Below are 17,082 nucleotides of genomic sequence, written 5' to 3' on the forward strand. Positions count from 1 at the left end.
TGAGGTAACCCTGGGTGAGGTTGATGGATCCACACTGTTATGTTACTGATTTCTTCTCCCTCCATCGCAGTTTGCAGCAAAGACCAGTTCAGGTGTAATATCGGTCTGTGTAAATCCATGTTCTGGAGATGCGATGGTGTTGACGACTGTGGTGATAACAGTGATGAGATGAATTGCGGTAAGTACTTTGACCCATTATAGCTACAATAATTCCTTGATCTGTTCTCCCACCTGCCATTCTCTACCACATTTCTCATTAGTTCAGTAACTTCCTCACCCCACCTCTTCCATTGCCCCTCCCTCTAACTTCTGTCGTCTTCTGTGGGATGTGGCCATTCTTGGTTCAGCTAGTTTATTTATTTATATTGCCCATCCGAAAATTCCTTTTGGTGCCTTTTGGAACTACCCATCGAGTAACCACTTTTACTTTTCTCTCTCCTATTTTCTTCCACATTTCTCTCCACATAAGGCTACAGGGTGTACTTTTGGATGGAGAATGATATTGGAATAACTTCATGCTTGGTCATTTCTGTATTTTTCAGAGTGTGATGGTGAAGAGATGAAATGTGCAAATGGAAAGTGTATCCCGAAGGAACAAAAATGCAATCAGGTTAATGAGTGTGGAGACGGAAGCGATGAGAAAGATTGCAAGAATGGTAAGCAGCAACAAGATCTCACTCCTGAGTTGTGCCTTCCCTGAAAATGTTTGGGGACAGCATTTGTCTAGTCATCTGTTGTACCTGTGCCAGCAGTGCTGGGCATTGTTTTCTTCTTCTACCTTGTTGCAAACTTTTAAAAGAAGTTTGCAGTGATTGGTGAGGCAGTATTGAGTTATGAAACTGATTAGCTTCCTGATGAATAGTTGGATGTTTATTTTCTCTTTGTAGAACAAGGTTCGGTCCCCTGCACCTCTAATACCTACAGTTGTAAGAATGGTCTCTGCATCCAAAAGAAGAATCCAGAGTGTGATGGAACAAAGGATTGTGAAGATGGTTCAGATGAGCAGAACTGCAGTAAGTATTTATTGCTGCATCACAGCCTTTTCTGTGTGCTTGATACTTAAGTTTGAACTGAATCTTTCCCGTTCCCTTGAGCCTGCATCACCATTTAATAAGGTCTGATTGTGGTATTGGATATCATTGGACCAATAATCCAGAGGAAATGCTCCGGGACATGGATTTAAATTTCACTATTGCAGCAGTTTGTAAGTTTGAAGTCAGTTAATTACATTTGGAATTCAAAGCTAGTGAGGGTGACCATGAAGCATAGTTATTAAATAAGAGGGTCATAGAGTCCTGCATGTCCTATTGTTGCATCGCCATAGTCTTACCAGTTTTTGAAAGAAGCGACTGGTGGTGATTTAACCTGAGGGTCACTTCAAGCAGTGGAAGAGATTGAGAAGGAGAGTCCTTAATGGTATCCTCAAACTGGTGATGGGAATTGAACCAATGCTGTTGGCGTCCCACTGCTCTGTAAGCCAACAACCCAGCCAACTGAACTAAACCAATTTCCCCCTGCATGTCTACGCTGACCAACAAACACTAAACTACACCAATCCATCTACCTACACTTGGTCCACAGCCTATTACATTTTCAGTGCTTATCCAGATGCCAGTTAAATGTTGAGACTACCTGTTCTACCACTGTCTCAGGCAGTGTGTTCCAAATTTCCACTACCCGCTGGGTGAAAAAAAAATTCTCAGATCTCCTCTAAACCATTTACTCCTCACCTTAAACTTATGCCTTCTGGTCTTAGACATACCTGCCATGCATAAAATATTCTCATGATCCACACTCTCTATACCCTTCATAATTTTTATTTACCCCAGTCAGATCCCCCATGTCAGCCTCCCCTGCTCCAGGAAAAACAAACTCAGTCTATCCAATCTCCCCTCATAACTGAGTCTTTTAAAATTCTACTTGCTAATCCTTGGGGAAGGAAATCTGTTTTTACCTGTTCTGGATCACAGCAATATGTTTGATCCTTAACTCGAATCATAGAATCCTACAGTGTGGAAACGGGCCATTTGCCCCAACAAGTCCACACCAACCCTCCAGAGAGAATCCCACCCAGACCCATTCCCCTACCCTATTACTCTGCATTTACTCCTGACTAATGCATCTAACCTACACTATGGATAATTTAGCACGGGTTCTGGATCAGTGGTGCTGGAAGAGCACAGCAATTCAGGCAGCATCCGAGGACAGGCAAAATCGACGTTTCGGGCAAAAGCCCTTCATCAGGAATAAAGGCAGAGAGCCTGAAGCGTGGAGAGATAAGCTAGAGGAGGGTGGGGGTGGGGAGAGAGTAGCATAAAGTACAATAGGTCAGTGGGGAAGGAGATGAAGGTGATAGGTCAGGGAGGAGAGGGTGGAGTGGATAGGTGGAAAAGGAGCTGGGCAGGTCGGACAAGTCCGGACAAGTCAGGGGATCGAGTTGCTGGAGGTTAGAAACTAGGATGAGGTGGGGGAAGGGGAAATGAGGAAACTGTTGAAATCCACATTGATGCCCTGGGGTGAAGTGTTCCGAGGCGGAAGATGAGGCGTTCTTCCTCCAGGCGTCTGGTGGTGAGGGAGCGGCGGTGGAGGAGGCCCAGCACCTCCATATCCTCGGCAGAGTGGGAGGGGGAGTTGAAATGTTGAGCCACGGGGTGATTTGGTTGATTGGTGCGGGTGTCTCGGAGATGTTCCCTAAAGCGCTCTGCTAGGAGGCGCCCAGTCTCCCCAATGTAGAGGAGACCGCATCGGGAGCAACGGATACAATAGATGATATTAGTGGATGTGCAGGTAAAACTTTGATGGATGTGGAAGGCTCCTTTAGGGCCTTGGATGGAGGTGAGGGAGGAGGTGTGGGCACAGGTTTTACAGTGCGGTGGCAGGGGAAAGTGCCAGGATGGGAGGGTGGGTCGTAGGGGGGCGTGGACCTGACCAGGTAGTCACGGAGGGAACGGTCTTTGCGGAAGGCGGAGAGGGGTGGGGAGGGAAATATATCCCTGATGGTGGGGTCTGTTTGGAGGTGGCGGAAATGTCGGCGAATGATTTGGTTTATGCGAAGGTTGGTAGGGTGGAAGGTGAGCACCAGGGGCGTTCTGTCCTTGTTGCGGTTGGAGGGGTTGGGTCTGAGGGCGGATGTGCGGGATGTGGATGAGATGCGTTGGAGGGCATCTTTAACCACGTGGGAAGGGAAATTGCGGTCTCTAAAGGAGGAGGCCATCTGGTGTGTTCTATGGTGGAACAGATACGGCGGAGGTGGAGGAATTGGGAATACGGGATGGCATTTTTGCAAGAGGTAGGGTGGGAAGAGGTGTAATCCAGGTAGCTGTGGGAGTCGGTGGGTTTGTAGAAAATGTCAGTGTCAAGTCGGTCGTCACTGATGGAGATGGAGAGGTCCAGGAAGGGGAGGGAGGTGTCAGAGATGGTCCAGGTAAATTTAAGGTCAGGGTGGAATGTGTTGGTGAAGTTGATGAATTGCTCAACCTCCTCGCGGGAGCACGAGGTGGCGCCAATGCAGTCATCAATGTAGCGGAGGAAGAGGTGGGGAGTGGTGCCGGTGTAATTACGGAAGATCAACTGCTCTACGTAGCCAACAAAGAGACAGGCATTGCTGGGGCCCATACGTGTACCCATGGCTACCCCTTTGGTCTGGAGGAAGTGGGAGGATTCAAAGGAGAAATTGTTAAGGGTGAGGACCAGTTCGGCCAAACGAATGAGAGTGTCGGTGGAGGGGTACTGTTGGGAACGTCTGGAGAGGAAAAAACGGAGGGCTTGGAGGCCCTGGTCATGGCGGATGGAGGTGTAGAGGGATTGGATATCCATGGTGAAGATGAAGCGTTGGGGGCCGGGGAAACGGAAGTCTTGGAGGAGGTGGAGGGCGTGGGTGGTGTCTCGAACGTATGTGGGGAGTTCCTGGACTAGGGGGGATAGGACAGTGTCGAGGTAGGTAGAGATGAGTACAGTGGGGCAGGAGCATGCTGAGACAATGGGTCGGCCAGGGTGGTCAGGCTTGTGGATCTTGGGAAGGAGCTAGAACCGGGCAGTGCGGGGTTCCCGGACTATGAGGTTGGAAGCTGTGGGTGGGAGATCTCCTGAGGTGATGAGGTTCTGTATGGTCTGGGAGATTATGGTTTGGTGATGGGGGGTGGGGTCATGGTCAAGGGGGCGGTAGGAAGAGGTGTCCTCGAGTTGGCGTTTGGCTTCAGCGATGTAGAGGTCAGTGCGCCAGACTACCACTGCGCCCCCTTTGTCCGCTGGCTTGATGGTGAGGTCAGGATTGGAGCAGAGGGATTGGAGGGCTGCGCGTTGTGAGGGTGAGAGGTTGGAGTGGGGGAGGGGGGTCGACAGGTTGAGGCGGTTAATGTCCCGGCGGCAGTTGGAAATGAAGAGGTCGAGGGCAGGTAATAGGCCAGCGCGGGGTGTCCAGGTGGATGCAGTGTGTTGGAGGGGGGCGAAGGCGTTCTCGGAAGGCCCTAAAGGAGCCTTCCACATCCATCAAAGTTTTACCTGCACATCCACTAATATCATCTATTGTATCCGTTGCTCCCGATGCGGTCTCCTCTACATTGGGGAGACTGGGCGCCTCCTAGCAGAGCGCTTTATGGAACATCTCCGAGACACCCGCACCAATCAACCAAATCTCAACATTTCAACTCCCCCTCCCACTCTGCCGAGGATATGGAGGTGCTGGGCCTCCTCCACCGCCGCTCCCTCACCACCAGACGCCTGGAGGAAGGACACCTCATCTTCCGCCTCGGAATACTTCAACCCCAGGGCATCAATGTGGATTTCAACAGTTTCCTCATTTCCCCTTCCCCCACCTCATCCTAGTTTCTAACCTCCAGCAACTCGATCCCCTGACTTGTCCGGACTTGTCCGACCTGCCCAGCTCCTTTTCCACCTATCCACTCCACCCTCTCCTCCCTGACCTATCACCTTCATCTCCTTCCCCACTGACCTATTGTACTCTATGCTACTCTCTTCCCACCCCCACCCTCCTCTAGCTTATCTCTCCACGCTTCAGGCTCTCTGCCTTTATTCCTGATGAAGGGCTTTTGCCCGAAACGTCGATTTTGCCTGTCCTCGGATGCTGCCTGAATTGCTGTGCTCTTCCAGCACCACTGATCCAGAATCTGATTTCCAGCATCTGCAGTCATTGTTTTTACCTCATAATTTAGCACGGCCAATTCACCTAACCTGCACAACTTTGGACTATGGGAGGAAACTGGAGTATCCAGAGGAAACCCATACAGACAGTTGCCTGAGACTGGAATCGAACCCAGTCCCCTGGCGCTGTGAGGCGACAGTTCTAACCACTGAGCCACCTTGCTGCCCATTAACTGTCCTCTGAAATAGCTGAGCCTCGCAAGCACCCCTTGGTTCAACAACAGTTATGGGTGTAGCAAAAAAATCCCTTGCCAGTGTTGCCTGGTTACCACCCTTAGCAACAGTTATTGGCTCAGTGCAAAGAGGAAAAGAGTTAAGTCTGAATCAAATTTATTCGTTAGTTAAAACAGACGAAACGGTTAAAAGCAGGCATGCAGTTCATACAAAACTCAAATCTATGTGCACACCCACTAGCTTTTTCAAACGGTCCACTTAACAGTCACTGAAAGTAAAGGCTAAAACTCAAGAACAGGAGCTCAGGCTGACTAGGCAATTCCCAGATTCTCTGTGTAATCTCTACGCTTCCAAGCAGAGGGTCCTCAACTTCAGTCAAGGTTGGTCTCCAAAGTTTTCACTGATAGAATGCCCAAAATTCTTTGTTCTAATCCTTTTTCATTATCTTACCCAATTGGCTCTTTTCCTTTGGCTCATCTGGTGATCCTGTGTCTTCCCGCTATAACCTCACTCCAAAGACACTCTCTTAGAATTACCTCATTACTTTTCCACCAGATAAGGATATACACCTTGTGTCATTCCCCTGAACTGTCTAGATTTGAACTTGTTCCAGCCAGCACAAGACAGGGGCTAGGGCTCCAGTAACTTGAGTTCACAAGCTGCTGTTTTTGTGTGAGCAGCCACTGGCCAACATCTCCCTCTTATCAATCCAAAGGTATCTATCTTAGCAGAATGAAAGGAAAATGACCTTAACTGCTCATGGGATCACCATCAATCCCAGTGGGTGTGTTACATCTGCATTATGTGTGTGTATATATATATATATATATATATATTTAAAAAGTCTAATGACTTGATTGACATGATCCCTTTTATAATAACAATCATCCCTTCTGTTTTGTTACAACTTCAACTTCTAACCTTGATATAATTTAATTTTTCCGCCTTCTGAGCTGATACTTATTGAGTATTACAATCAATATTACGGCTGCAGAGTCTCACAAAATTCCATTTACATTATCAACACGCATTCTAATTGTTTTTGTGTGTTTAGTTTGATGGATTGCCTTTTGCCTCTTCCGCAATTTGTGTCCAGTCTGCTGTTATGTTTGGAATTGGAAGTAGCAACTCGATGGCAACATGCCTTGACAGATCTTGATTAGTATTGGTGCATTGAATCGTTAGAGATTTTCCCTCATTACCACTTGTGTTATTGGCCAAGGCAAGGTTTGTCTCCCAATAACCAGGTCTGAGGTCACATTTTCGACGGCTACATTATGTTGCTTCAAAGGGCACTGTTTCTGTCCCATGGTATAGTTCATGGCTGCTGTCGCCATGTAGTGCATCTGTCCCACAGCAGAATATTGCAAAAAACAACTGATTATTCGCAGGCAAATAGATAATGACTAATTTTCACAAGAACTGAAACCACAATTTTCAAGTTTCTGTCTTGTGATGACATTTAATATTAAGTTCAACACCTTCAAATTGTGAACCAACTCCCATTTTTTCCCTTTCTTTTAGTGTTACTTGTTACATTCTCTGTCACCATGTCCTCTATCCCTGCCCCCCCACCCCAGTGGGTACTGTCTGTATTTACAAGTCAGGCAGTTCGACACATTCTCACATTCTAGTCACTTAATCTGAACTATCAACATCTTTTCTCCATCAGCACCCTACACCAACACCCAAACCTCCTCAACACACACATCCCCCCCCCCCCCCCCCCTCCCCAACAACCCCCACCCGCACCCCCCGTGCACCTCCTCCCCCCCAGGCACCTCCCCACCCCCCCAGGCACCTCCCCCCCCACACCTCCCCCCCCCCCCCCCCCCCCCACATCATTGTGGGTGCCCAGTACTCAATTGGTTAGCGTCAGACTTCTAAGATAACAGAGGGAGAGCTTGTCTCCAACCACTTTTTTTTTTAAAAAGTTGCTTACCATACATCCAATTTGGTACTTGGTGTGCTTCAAGTTGCAAGAAATTGTACTAATCATGGTCAATGTTCAGCTAGTGTATCTCAGCCTCATGTGCCTCCTTAAAAGTGGTGGCTGTACGGTCAATGATCAGGTTTGTCATATCCTGAAGGTGCTTCATAAAATTAATTGCATTTAGTGTCACCTGGGATGCGTCCTGACTTATCTGGCCTAATCGTATCTGATCCTGCTAACTATTTCTACTAATAACTTGCATTTTCTGATGGAGGGACTGTATCTGGTTTTTTAACTCTATGTCTAAGGTGTTGACCATTGCTGGTCTTCTAGGTTGTGAAGGGTCCTGGGGCCTGTCAGAAGCCTTCATCTACTCTTAGTAGTGCTGTTTTTACTCTACCCACCTCCTGCACTGTATCCTCCTGTGTCCAGTTAATACTCATCTGGGCAATTTCTTGACATAACGTAACCCCCCTTCAACCGATATATCGCCTGTCAGAGTCCCCGCCCCTGTCAATATTCACATAAATGTGATCCCAATTAACCATAATTTTACTGTGGCCATCATTACCTGACAGTCACGCGATCAGTGGCCATACAAAATGATCACTTTCTCTGCAGTATTGTAAAATACATCTCTACTTAAATTATTTTCTGTTTGTTTTCAATGTTTTCATGCCAAAGTGGACAACTTCACACTTTCACATATGGTGCTACCAAATTTTTGAGGCTCACTTCTCTATGTCCCATTTCAGACTCAATGTATTCTCCTAAGAATTTGATTTCGTACGTAGCTTTGTGCTGTCACCAAATCTGGCAACAACATGGTTGGCCCTTTCAGCCATGTTGTGACTACACGTTGGAAAATGTTAAAGCCCCATCAGTGATCCCTGCAGCATTCCACTAGCTATAGTTTGCCTACCTGAAAATAAACTAGTTATACTGGTTCTTTATTTCTTGTTAGCTAATCAATCCTCTATTTATTTGATATATTATCCCTCAACATCACAAGCTCTTTGCCTGTGTGGTAGCCTTTTATGTGACATCTTTTGAAAATCTAAATGCTTGTTACATCCTCAAAGAACTCTCATAAATTTATCAACTTCGCTTAAAGCCTTGTTATCTCTCCATGATAGTGTTAAGACCATATAAATGCCCCGTTGTTTTTTATATCCTTTTATAAATAAGAGTGCAGCACAGAAACAGGCTCTTTGGTCTGTGCTGACGCATGATCTCTTTTACCCTAAGAACCTTTTGCGTCTGCACAGTCTGTACCCAACTGCCTATTGAGAGGCATCTTAACAGATATATAAAGTGTTGCTATTGTACTTGGCTCCAGCACCACCCTCTGGCAGTGCATTCGAGGCACTCTGTATGAAAAAAACTTGCTTCTCACATTTCGTTTGATTTAAGGTAAAAGACAGTAAATTTAATGTCCCATAGTAATTGACATTTATACCCTAGGCAAAAGACTCCAACTATTGACACCTCTAATAGAACATAGAACAGTACAGCACAGAACAGCCCAAGATGATGTGCCGACCACTGATCCTCATGTATGCACCCTCAACTTTCTGTGACCATATGTATGTCGAGGAGTCTCTTAAATGTCCCCAATGACCCTGCCTCCACAACTGCTGCTGGCAACGCATTCCATGCTCTCACAACTCTCTGTGTAAAGAACCCACCTCTGACATCCCCTCTATACTTTCCTCCAACCAGCTTAAAACTATTTCCCAGGGCAGAAATGACTAACACGAGGGGTCATAGTCTCTGGCTATCGACTCTATTTATGCGTCTCATTACCTTGTATACCTCAATTAGGTCCCCTCTTCTCCTCCTTTTCTCCAAAGAAAAAAGTCCGAGCTCAGTCAACCTCTCCTTATAAGGTAAGCCCTCCAGTCCAGGCAGCATCTTGGTAAACCTCCTCTGAACCCGCTTCAAATCTTTCTTATAATAGGGTGACCAGAACTGGACAATAATGTTATGATTTGGAGGTGCTGGTGTTGCACTGGGGTGTACAAAGTTAAAAATCACAACACCAGGTTATAGTCCAATAGCTTTCAAAGTGCTGCTCCTTCATTAGGTGGTTGTGGAGTAAAATATCGTAAGACACTGAATTTGTAGCAAAAGTATACAGTGTGATGTAACTGAAATGATTTATTGAAAAAGATATGGATTGTTTAAGTCTCTCATCTTTTAGAATGATTTGGAGATGCCGGTGTTGGACTGGGGTGTACAAAGTTAAAAATCACACAACACCAGGTTATGGTCCAACAGGTTTAATTGGAAGCACACTAGCTTTCGGAGCGACGCTCCTTCATTAGGTGATACCGAACTATCACGGTATTCTAACAGATGAAAGGTTTAACAGACAATCAATTTTTCAATGTATAATTTCAGTTACATAACACACAGAATTTATAGCAAAAATTTACAGTGTGAGGATTGAGCCCTCCACTACCACCTGTGAAGGAGCGTCACTCCAAAAGCTAGTGTGCTTCCAATTAAACCTGTTGGACTATAATCTTTTAGAATGACCATGCTAGTTTCAGTTCTGAAGGAGCAGTGCTCCAAAAGCTAGTGCTTCCTAATAAATCAGTTGGACTATAACCTGGTGTTCTTTAATAATGTTGTAAACTTCTATCAGGTCACCCTCATCCTTTGATGTTCAAGTGAAAACAAACCAAATTTGTCTAATCTCTCCTCATAGCTTACACCCTCCAACCAGACTATAGACTGTTTCTATACCCACTCCTAAGCCTCCACATCCTTCTTGTGGTGTGGTGACCAAAACTGTGTACAATATTCCAAATGTGGCCTAACTAAAGTTCTACACAGCTGCAACAAGACTTGCCGATTTTTATACTCTTTGCTCAGACCAATGAAGGCAATCAGCCTATTATATTTGCACTGGCTTTTTAAGTATTTGAACTTAATTTCAATTTCCTGCCTTTCCTTGTAACTCTACATATCAGATGATTATTTAACAAAAATAATGCCCTCTTGAATGCTAATTGCAATTACCTTAACTGCACTTCAGGCAGTGTCCCCAAATTCTCACTACTCACAGTGTGAAGGTTTCTTTTCCGTCTGTGTTTGTTTGCCCTCTATGCCCTCTGGTTTCTGATCCATTTAAGAGTGTAAACAGTTCCCCCAGTCCACTGAAACAGGATGGTCCACCTGGCATCGACCAAGGTACTAGAAATGACAAAGGCAAAAACAACAGTGTAGACTCTGCAAAGTCCGTATAAACATCTGGAGCTAGTGCCAAAATGTCACATACAGCCTGACGTAGCCTGTATGGCATGATTCCATGAATATGACGCCACCATCACCGTCCCTGAATATGTTCTGTCCCACCAGCAGGATGGACCCAGCAGAGGCAGTGACACAGTGGTAGAAAATTGGAACGGAATTCCTTTGGAATTCCTCAACATTGACTCCAGACCACATGAGGTCTTCATGGCTTCAGGTTAAACATAGGCAAGAAAATTTCCTGCTGATTATCATGTACCATCCTCCCTCAGTATAGTTATGAACCAGACCAAACCCCCTCAAGGAGATAGCCTAGACCCTAACCTTTAAAATAAGAAAAAGGCGTTGTGTTGTGTTCCAGATGCAATTTGATTGGTTAAACTACAAGGCTTGAAGCAAAGGACACGTTATTTATAAACTATCATTGAAATATAGACAAAATAAAACAAAAGAATTAACTTAACTGTAACTCTAATGAAATACGTAACAAAATAATGAACTACTCATCTGCTGTTCTAATATAGTAAGATTCTGTAAGCATACCCTTTTAGAATCCTTGTGAAGTGTGGCCCTTTGTGATTGTTATCGTTAGTTTTTCTGCCTTCCACTTTTACCTTTACTGCCCTTTGTTTTTGTCCCATTTCACTTCCCTGTGACTGCCTGCATTGGTTCCTATCCCTGTACCGTATTGGTTTAAATCCTCCCCAACAGCACTAGCAAATCCTATTCTCACTCCTATCCTACTTCTGCACTTGATCAGCTGTGTTCACACCCTTCCTGTGGTGGGGCCCCAGAAACTGTACACAATATTCCAGCTGAAATCAAACTAATGTCTTGTCCATGTTTATCACAGCCTCCTTGTTTTTGGTCTCTCTGCACCTATTTATGAAATCTTTGGAATTATGAAAATTCTTTGGAAGATTTTTGTGCCTTCTATTGAAAAGGATATAAGTGAGAAAGGGAGTTGGATGGGGTTCAGTTTTTGAGAGAGGATGCAGTCATAAATGGTGTTCAGTATGAGAGATAGAGGATGGCAACATATATGGGGTACAGTGAAAGTATGTAGTACAGTGAGAGAAGGGGAATGTTGAGCTGACATTTAAGCAAGCCATTATCCAATTTGTTGTTTTTATATTTCACAACTGCATTTTAAATAGCTTTATTTTTGTTCATTTTAAAGTTAACCAGAAAGCATAATTGTTGAATTAAACCTTCCTGTTGTCTTATAGCTTGATATGAATGAATCTGAGCTACACAGACGGGAGCAGAGTGTTATCCCAAACCGATTCTTAAAGTCCGAGTTTTGTTTCTGCTTATTTTCACAATGCTTAGGAGGGACAGCATATCATTGCCATTACATCAAGAATTGTCTTGACTTGATTGGGGAAGGAGCTTGTGATCCAGCTCTGTGCAGAAGAATTGAGATCTTTATACCATTAGGTCATGTGCCGTGATGTGGAAAATATTACATCTGCTGCAAATGTAACTCAGCAGTGTACAGAAGCTGTGAGCTCTGATCGCTCAAACTCTGATTTCTGATTTGTCAACAGGTTGTGGATATCGGCCATATAGGCACTCTCGTATTGTGGGAGGTGTGGCAGCTGAGCCAGGTGAATGGCCATGGCAGGTCAGCCTCCATTTGAAGAACAAGGGAAACGTATGTGGAGCCTCAGTGATATCTAATCGCTGGCTTGTATCAGCTGCACATTGTTTCCAAGACACAAGGGATATCAAGTAAGTCCTCAACTAATTGCTAAGATAGAGAATCTCTGTCAGTGCAGCAAATTGAGAGTTCTTTGTTTAGAATTATGGATTTTCTCATTTCTGGGTACAGAATTGGGGAAGGCGAAGTAGAGGATATGGAGGGAGGTGGAGACAAAGTGATAGTGGGGTGAGGGAAGAAATGGAGAATAACTGAATGTGAGAGCAAGGGGACAAGGTACAAATTCTGGTCTTACCAGCGATGCCTATATCTTACAAAAGAAATAGCAAAAAAAAGTTATTCATTTTGTTTGAAGTAGTTTTTAAGATCTTTCCTGCCGTTGAGATTGAACTGACTGGACTTGCCAGTTACTCATCCAATTTCCTCATGAAAGCCTCAATTGAATGCCCCATGCTTCAGACAGTGCATTCCAATCCTAATTCACTCACTATATCATTTTTTTAATCTCATGGTTGCCATTGCTTATGTTAACAGTTACCTTAAACTCTACATGCCCTCTGGTTATTGATCCTTCCATCAATGGGAACAATTTCTCTCTATATATTCAGTCCAGATCTGTCATGATTTTTGAACACCTCTGCCAAATCTCCTCTCAATCTTTTGTTCTTCAAGGAGAATGATGAAGCCAAGCAAGTCAAATGCTTGTGCTCTCGCAACCTGACCTGCTATGTTCAACAATTTGTGCATATCTACTCCGAGATCACTCTGCTTCTGTGCTCCCTTTATATAATTTCACATTTCTTTGCATAAAATGTAATATGCCTCATTTCCAACCATTCTACCAACTTTTGAGATTCCACACTATCTTCCTCACGGTCTATAATGCTGCCAGGTTTTGTACCATATACACATTTGGAATTGTGCTCTATACACCAAAGTCTAGAAAATTAATATAGCTGAGGAGAAAGTTCAGAGATCTGTGAGGAACTCCACAGTAAATGTTCATCCTGTACAAAAAATGTTTTCTCACTACTTTGTTTCCTACCACTGAGACACTTTTGTGCCCATGTGGGTACTATTCCTTTCATTCTGTGAGCTACAATTTCACTCTCAAATCTGCAACTTGACATTATCAAATGTCAAAGCCCTTTGAAAATCTTTGTAGACCACAACAACTGCACTACCTTCATCAAACAAAAATCCAAGTAATCCTGATTTGCCCTAAACAAATCCATTTTTGCTTGTTTATCCCACATTTTCTCACATGACTTATCTTGAATTATCATTTCCAAAATTAAGATTTTCACCACACTAAGATAAAATTGATAGCCTGCAGTTGTTTCCTTGAGCAGTTGAATGCAAGGAAGGTTTGAAAATTACAACCAATGTCTTTGCAGTTTCTATCTTTCATTACCTCTGGATGCAATTTCATTAACTCCCAGTGTCTTATCAATGTTGAACTATCAACAGTTTATTGAAAACCCATATCATCAATTTTTAGCACTTCATTGCCTGAATATCCGTTTTTCACTTGGCTTGGGTGATATCATCTTCCTTGATAAATGCACATTAAATATTCATTTAATACCTCTATTAAGCTGCATGCCACTTCTGATCCCTCAACAGGTCCACTCCCCCCCCCCCCCCCCCCCCCCCCCGCGCCTACCACTTTATTCCTTGTACATATATGGAAAAATGATACCAGTATGAAAGGGAAGAGTGGGCAAGTCAAATGAGGTGAATTGATTTTCAAAAGGGTCAGCATAGACTTAATGGGCCAAATGACTTTGTGCTGAACATTTTAGTCTACAGCTAAAATCACATTCTAATTGTATGCTACTGCTTCTGTGCCTTTCGATCTAAGACCAAAAATGTTAATTCTGTTTGGTGCCAGCTACAACAGATATTTTCACATTACCAATTAGTTTATCAGGTCCCTCTGCTCCACACAACATTTAAAAGTTTTTTTTAAAATCTCTTAAAACATTATAGTACATGAGACTGCAGGAAAAGAGCTGGAAAATGGGACTAGAGTAGATAGGTGCTTGATGATCAGTGTAGAGGTGATGGGGTAATTTCTGATTCTGTGATCTCATTTGAAATATTTCAGCTCTAAGGGCACCATTGTCCTTGACTAATCGGTTCATTGTATTTGTGTCTCATAGATATTCTGATCCTAATATCTGGGTTGCTTACCTTGGCCTGCATGTTCAGTTGCAGTTGAATGAACAAGTAGTGATGGGAAATATCAAACATATCATTGTTCATGAGTCTTACAGTCCACAGACATTTGATAATGATATTGCTCTGTTGGAGTTGTCTAGTCCTGTAACCTTCTCGAGTGTCATTCAGCCCATCTGCCTCCCAGATGCATCTCATAACTTCCCCGTTGGGAAAACTGTCACGGTCACAGGCTGGGGGAGACTGAAGGAAGATGGTGAGTTAAACAATCAACTTGCAACACTTGAATCTGTTACAATTCTCTTTCATTTGTGCTGTTTGATCTAACTTGATGATCTGCATTAAAGCAGAAATGTTGATGCCAGCAATGGGCTATACCACATATATGTTCTGAGATTTGGGTTGTAGTATTGCCTTGTAATACTGATGAGAGTTAAACAATCCCTTGGAAGGTGGAGAAGTTTCAGAGAGATGGATAATGGGAGGTTTTTCCCTATCCATCATATCATAAACTTTGCAATAAGTTACCGGCTCATAAATGAATGTAAATATTGAAATAGGAGAGCTGAACAAATTCAAAAGAGATTCACTAGGCTGGTTCCTGGGACGGTTGGCTGATCAAGTATGGCTGAACATGTTAGGCCTTTATTCATTTGAAGAATGAAGGGGTCATCTTACTGAATCATACAAGTTTCTGAGGGGCTATTTTTGACAGGGTGAACATTGAAGATAAAGGCAAAATACTGCAGACATTGAATATAAGTGAATTTCAATAGGTCTGGCAGTGTGTTTGTTTCAGACTTTTATCTGCAGAGGGAGAAACAGGTCAAAGTATTGAGTCAAGCATTACTCCTCTTCAGAGCTTGAAGAAGAATCAGACCAAATTTGAAACATTAACTCTGTTTCTGGGATATTCTACACAATAATGGAGCAGAAATTTCAAATCCGGATGCAAAGGAATTTCTTCTGAGAGAGTAATGAATGTTTGGAATTCCCACCAGAGAGTTGTGGATGCTAAATTACAAAGTATTTTAAAGAGGAGGTAATGTGAAATATGAAGCAGCAGAAGGCTGAGGAGTTGGTATAAGAAAGGAGTTGAGGCCTGGGGCAGTTCAGTCATGATCTTGAGGAGCCACAGAGCAGGTATGAGGGGCTGAATAGCTCACTTCTGCTCTTATTTCTTAGGTTCTGGAACAGGCTGATATCATTGCTTATGGTTGATAGATTTACTTTCTTGGAACCCTGATTAAATGACATGGTGCATTACTACTACGAACCTGGAAGAATGATGTGTAATATCCTCCCTCTTCCCTTCTCTTGTAGGTCCTGAGGCCACAGTCTTGCAGCAAGCTGACTTACGAATCATAAAGAATCAGGTCTGCAATAAGTTTCTGAGCACTGTTGTGACCTCCCGCATGTTGTGCGCTGGATTCTTGAGTGGAGGCATCGATGCATGTCAGGTAAAGTGACCTCCAGCACTCTGCCAGTCTCTTTCACATGCAGTGGGTTAGATATGGCCAGTCCCTGGCAACAACCACATCTGGGCTTGGTCACTCTAGAACACTAATCCCACAGAAATTTCCCCCATTGAGGCCATCAGCATACGTTTCCAATACTTCATTTCATCTTGCAACAGTAAGTCTGAGAAGGGCACATTTCAAACATTCACGTGTGATCCTCTGGCAGCCCATTCTTCTTTTTGATCTGAATGTTGGAACATGCAAATAATTATTGCCGTCGGTACTAATTTTGCTTTGTTATTTTCTGAACAATTATATACACAGTTATTCCCTTTCTTCCTCATTGAACCATTTTCCAAACTTAAAATCCATCATTTAGAATTTCAGCAAAATATTGTATTGGATACTGGAAATCTGAATTAAAAGCCAAACCGACTGGAGACACTTGGAAGGTTAAGCAGTATCTGTGCAGAGAAAGTAACTAAATTTACATTTTGGATCATTGCCCATCAGCATGAATTTCACCAGGTGATGGTCTTTATCTTTTGTTTGTTCCCTACACGTGAGCCCCTCTGGTGGGGCCAACATGTGTCACCCAGCTTTAATTGCAGAGCTAGTGGTGAGCCACCTTGTTAAACTGCTGCAGCGCTCTGAGGGAGGGAGATCCAGGATTTTGACCTACTGACAGTGAAAGTTCCTTCACCTTCAGCACCCTCTCTAAAGCATCTACATCCCTTCCAATAATGAGGCGAACAGATCTGGACACAATATTCTAAGTGTGGTCTAAACAGGGCTTTATAGAACTGCAGCATAACCTTGTGGCTCTTAAACTCAGTCCCCTTGCTTAATGAAAGCCAACACACCATATGCCTTCTTAACAACCCTATTAACTCAGGTGGCAACTTTGAGGGATCTACGGACATGTACCCCAAGATCCCTCTGTTCCTCCACACTGCCAAGAATCCTACCTTTAGATTGAATGTAACTTGCATTCAAATTCGACCTTTTAAAATGAATCACTTCACACTTTTCTTGGTTCAGCTCCATCTGCCATTTCTCAGCCCAGCTCTGCATCCTGTCAATGTTCAGTGGCAACCTACAACATCCCTCCGCACTATCCACAACTCCACCAACCTTTGTGTTGTCGGCAAACTTACTATCGCACCCTTCTGTGATATTTATAATAGCTTGGATGAGGAAGCAAAGAGCAGAGGTCCCAGAATGGATCCCTGTGAAACACCACTATTCACTGA

The 17,082-nt window shown here is 43.8% G+C and overlaps 1 protein-coding gene across 1 annotated transcript in view; it reads left to right on the forward strand.

Annotated features, from left to right (window-relative positions):
* Positions 1-17,082, forward strand: part of LOC122540761 (suppressor of tumorigenicity 14 protein-like) — a 129,250-nt gene that overhangs the window by 104,116 nt on the left and 8,052 nt on the right. The window contains exons 13-18 of the mRNA XM_043676959.2: positions 71-178; positions 543-656; positions 888-1,013; positions 12,076-12,259; positions 14,354-14,625; positions 15,693-15,829. Coding sequence (XP_043532894.2) covers positions 71-178; positions 543-656; positions 888-1,013; positions 12,076-12,259; positions 14,354-14,625; positions 15,693-15,829 — 941 coding nt within the window. The remainder of the gene's footprint in view (positions 1-70; positions 179-542; positions 657-887; positions 1,014-12,075; positions 12,260-14,353; positions 14,626-15,692; positions 15,830-17,082) is intronic.

This window comes from Chiloscyllium plagiosum, unplaced genomic scaffold, assembly GCF_037043375.1.
Source record: "Chiloscyllium plagiosum isolate Xiang-an unplaced genomic scaffold, Cpla_swu_hap1 HiC_scaffold_29, whole genome shotgun sequence".
NCBI classification, from domain to species: Eukaryota; Metazoa; Chordata; class Chondrichthyes; order Orectolobiformes; family Hemiscylliidae; genus Chiloscyllium; species Chiloscyllium plagiosum.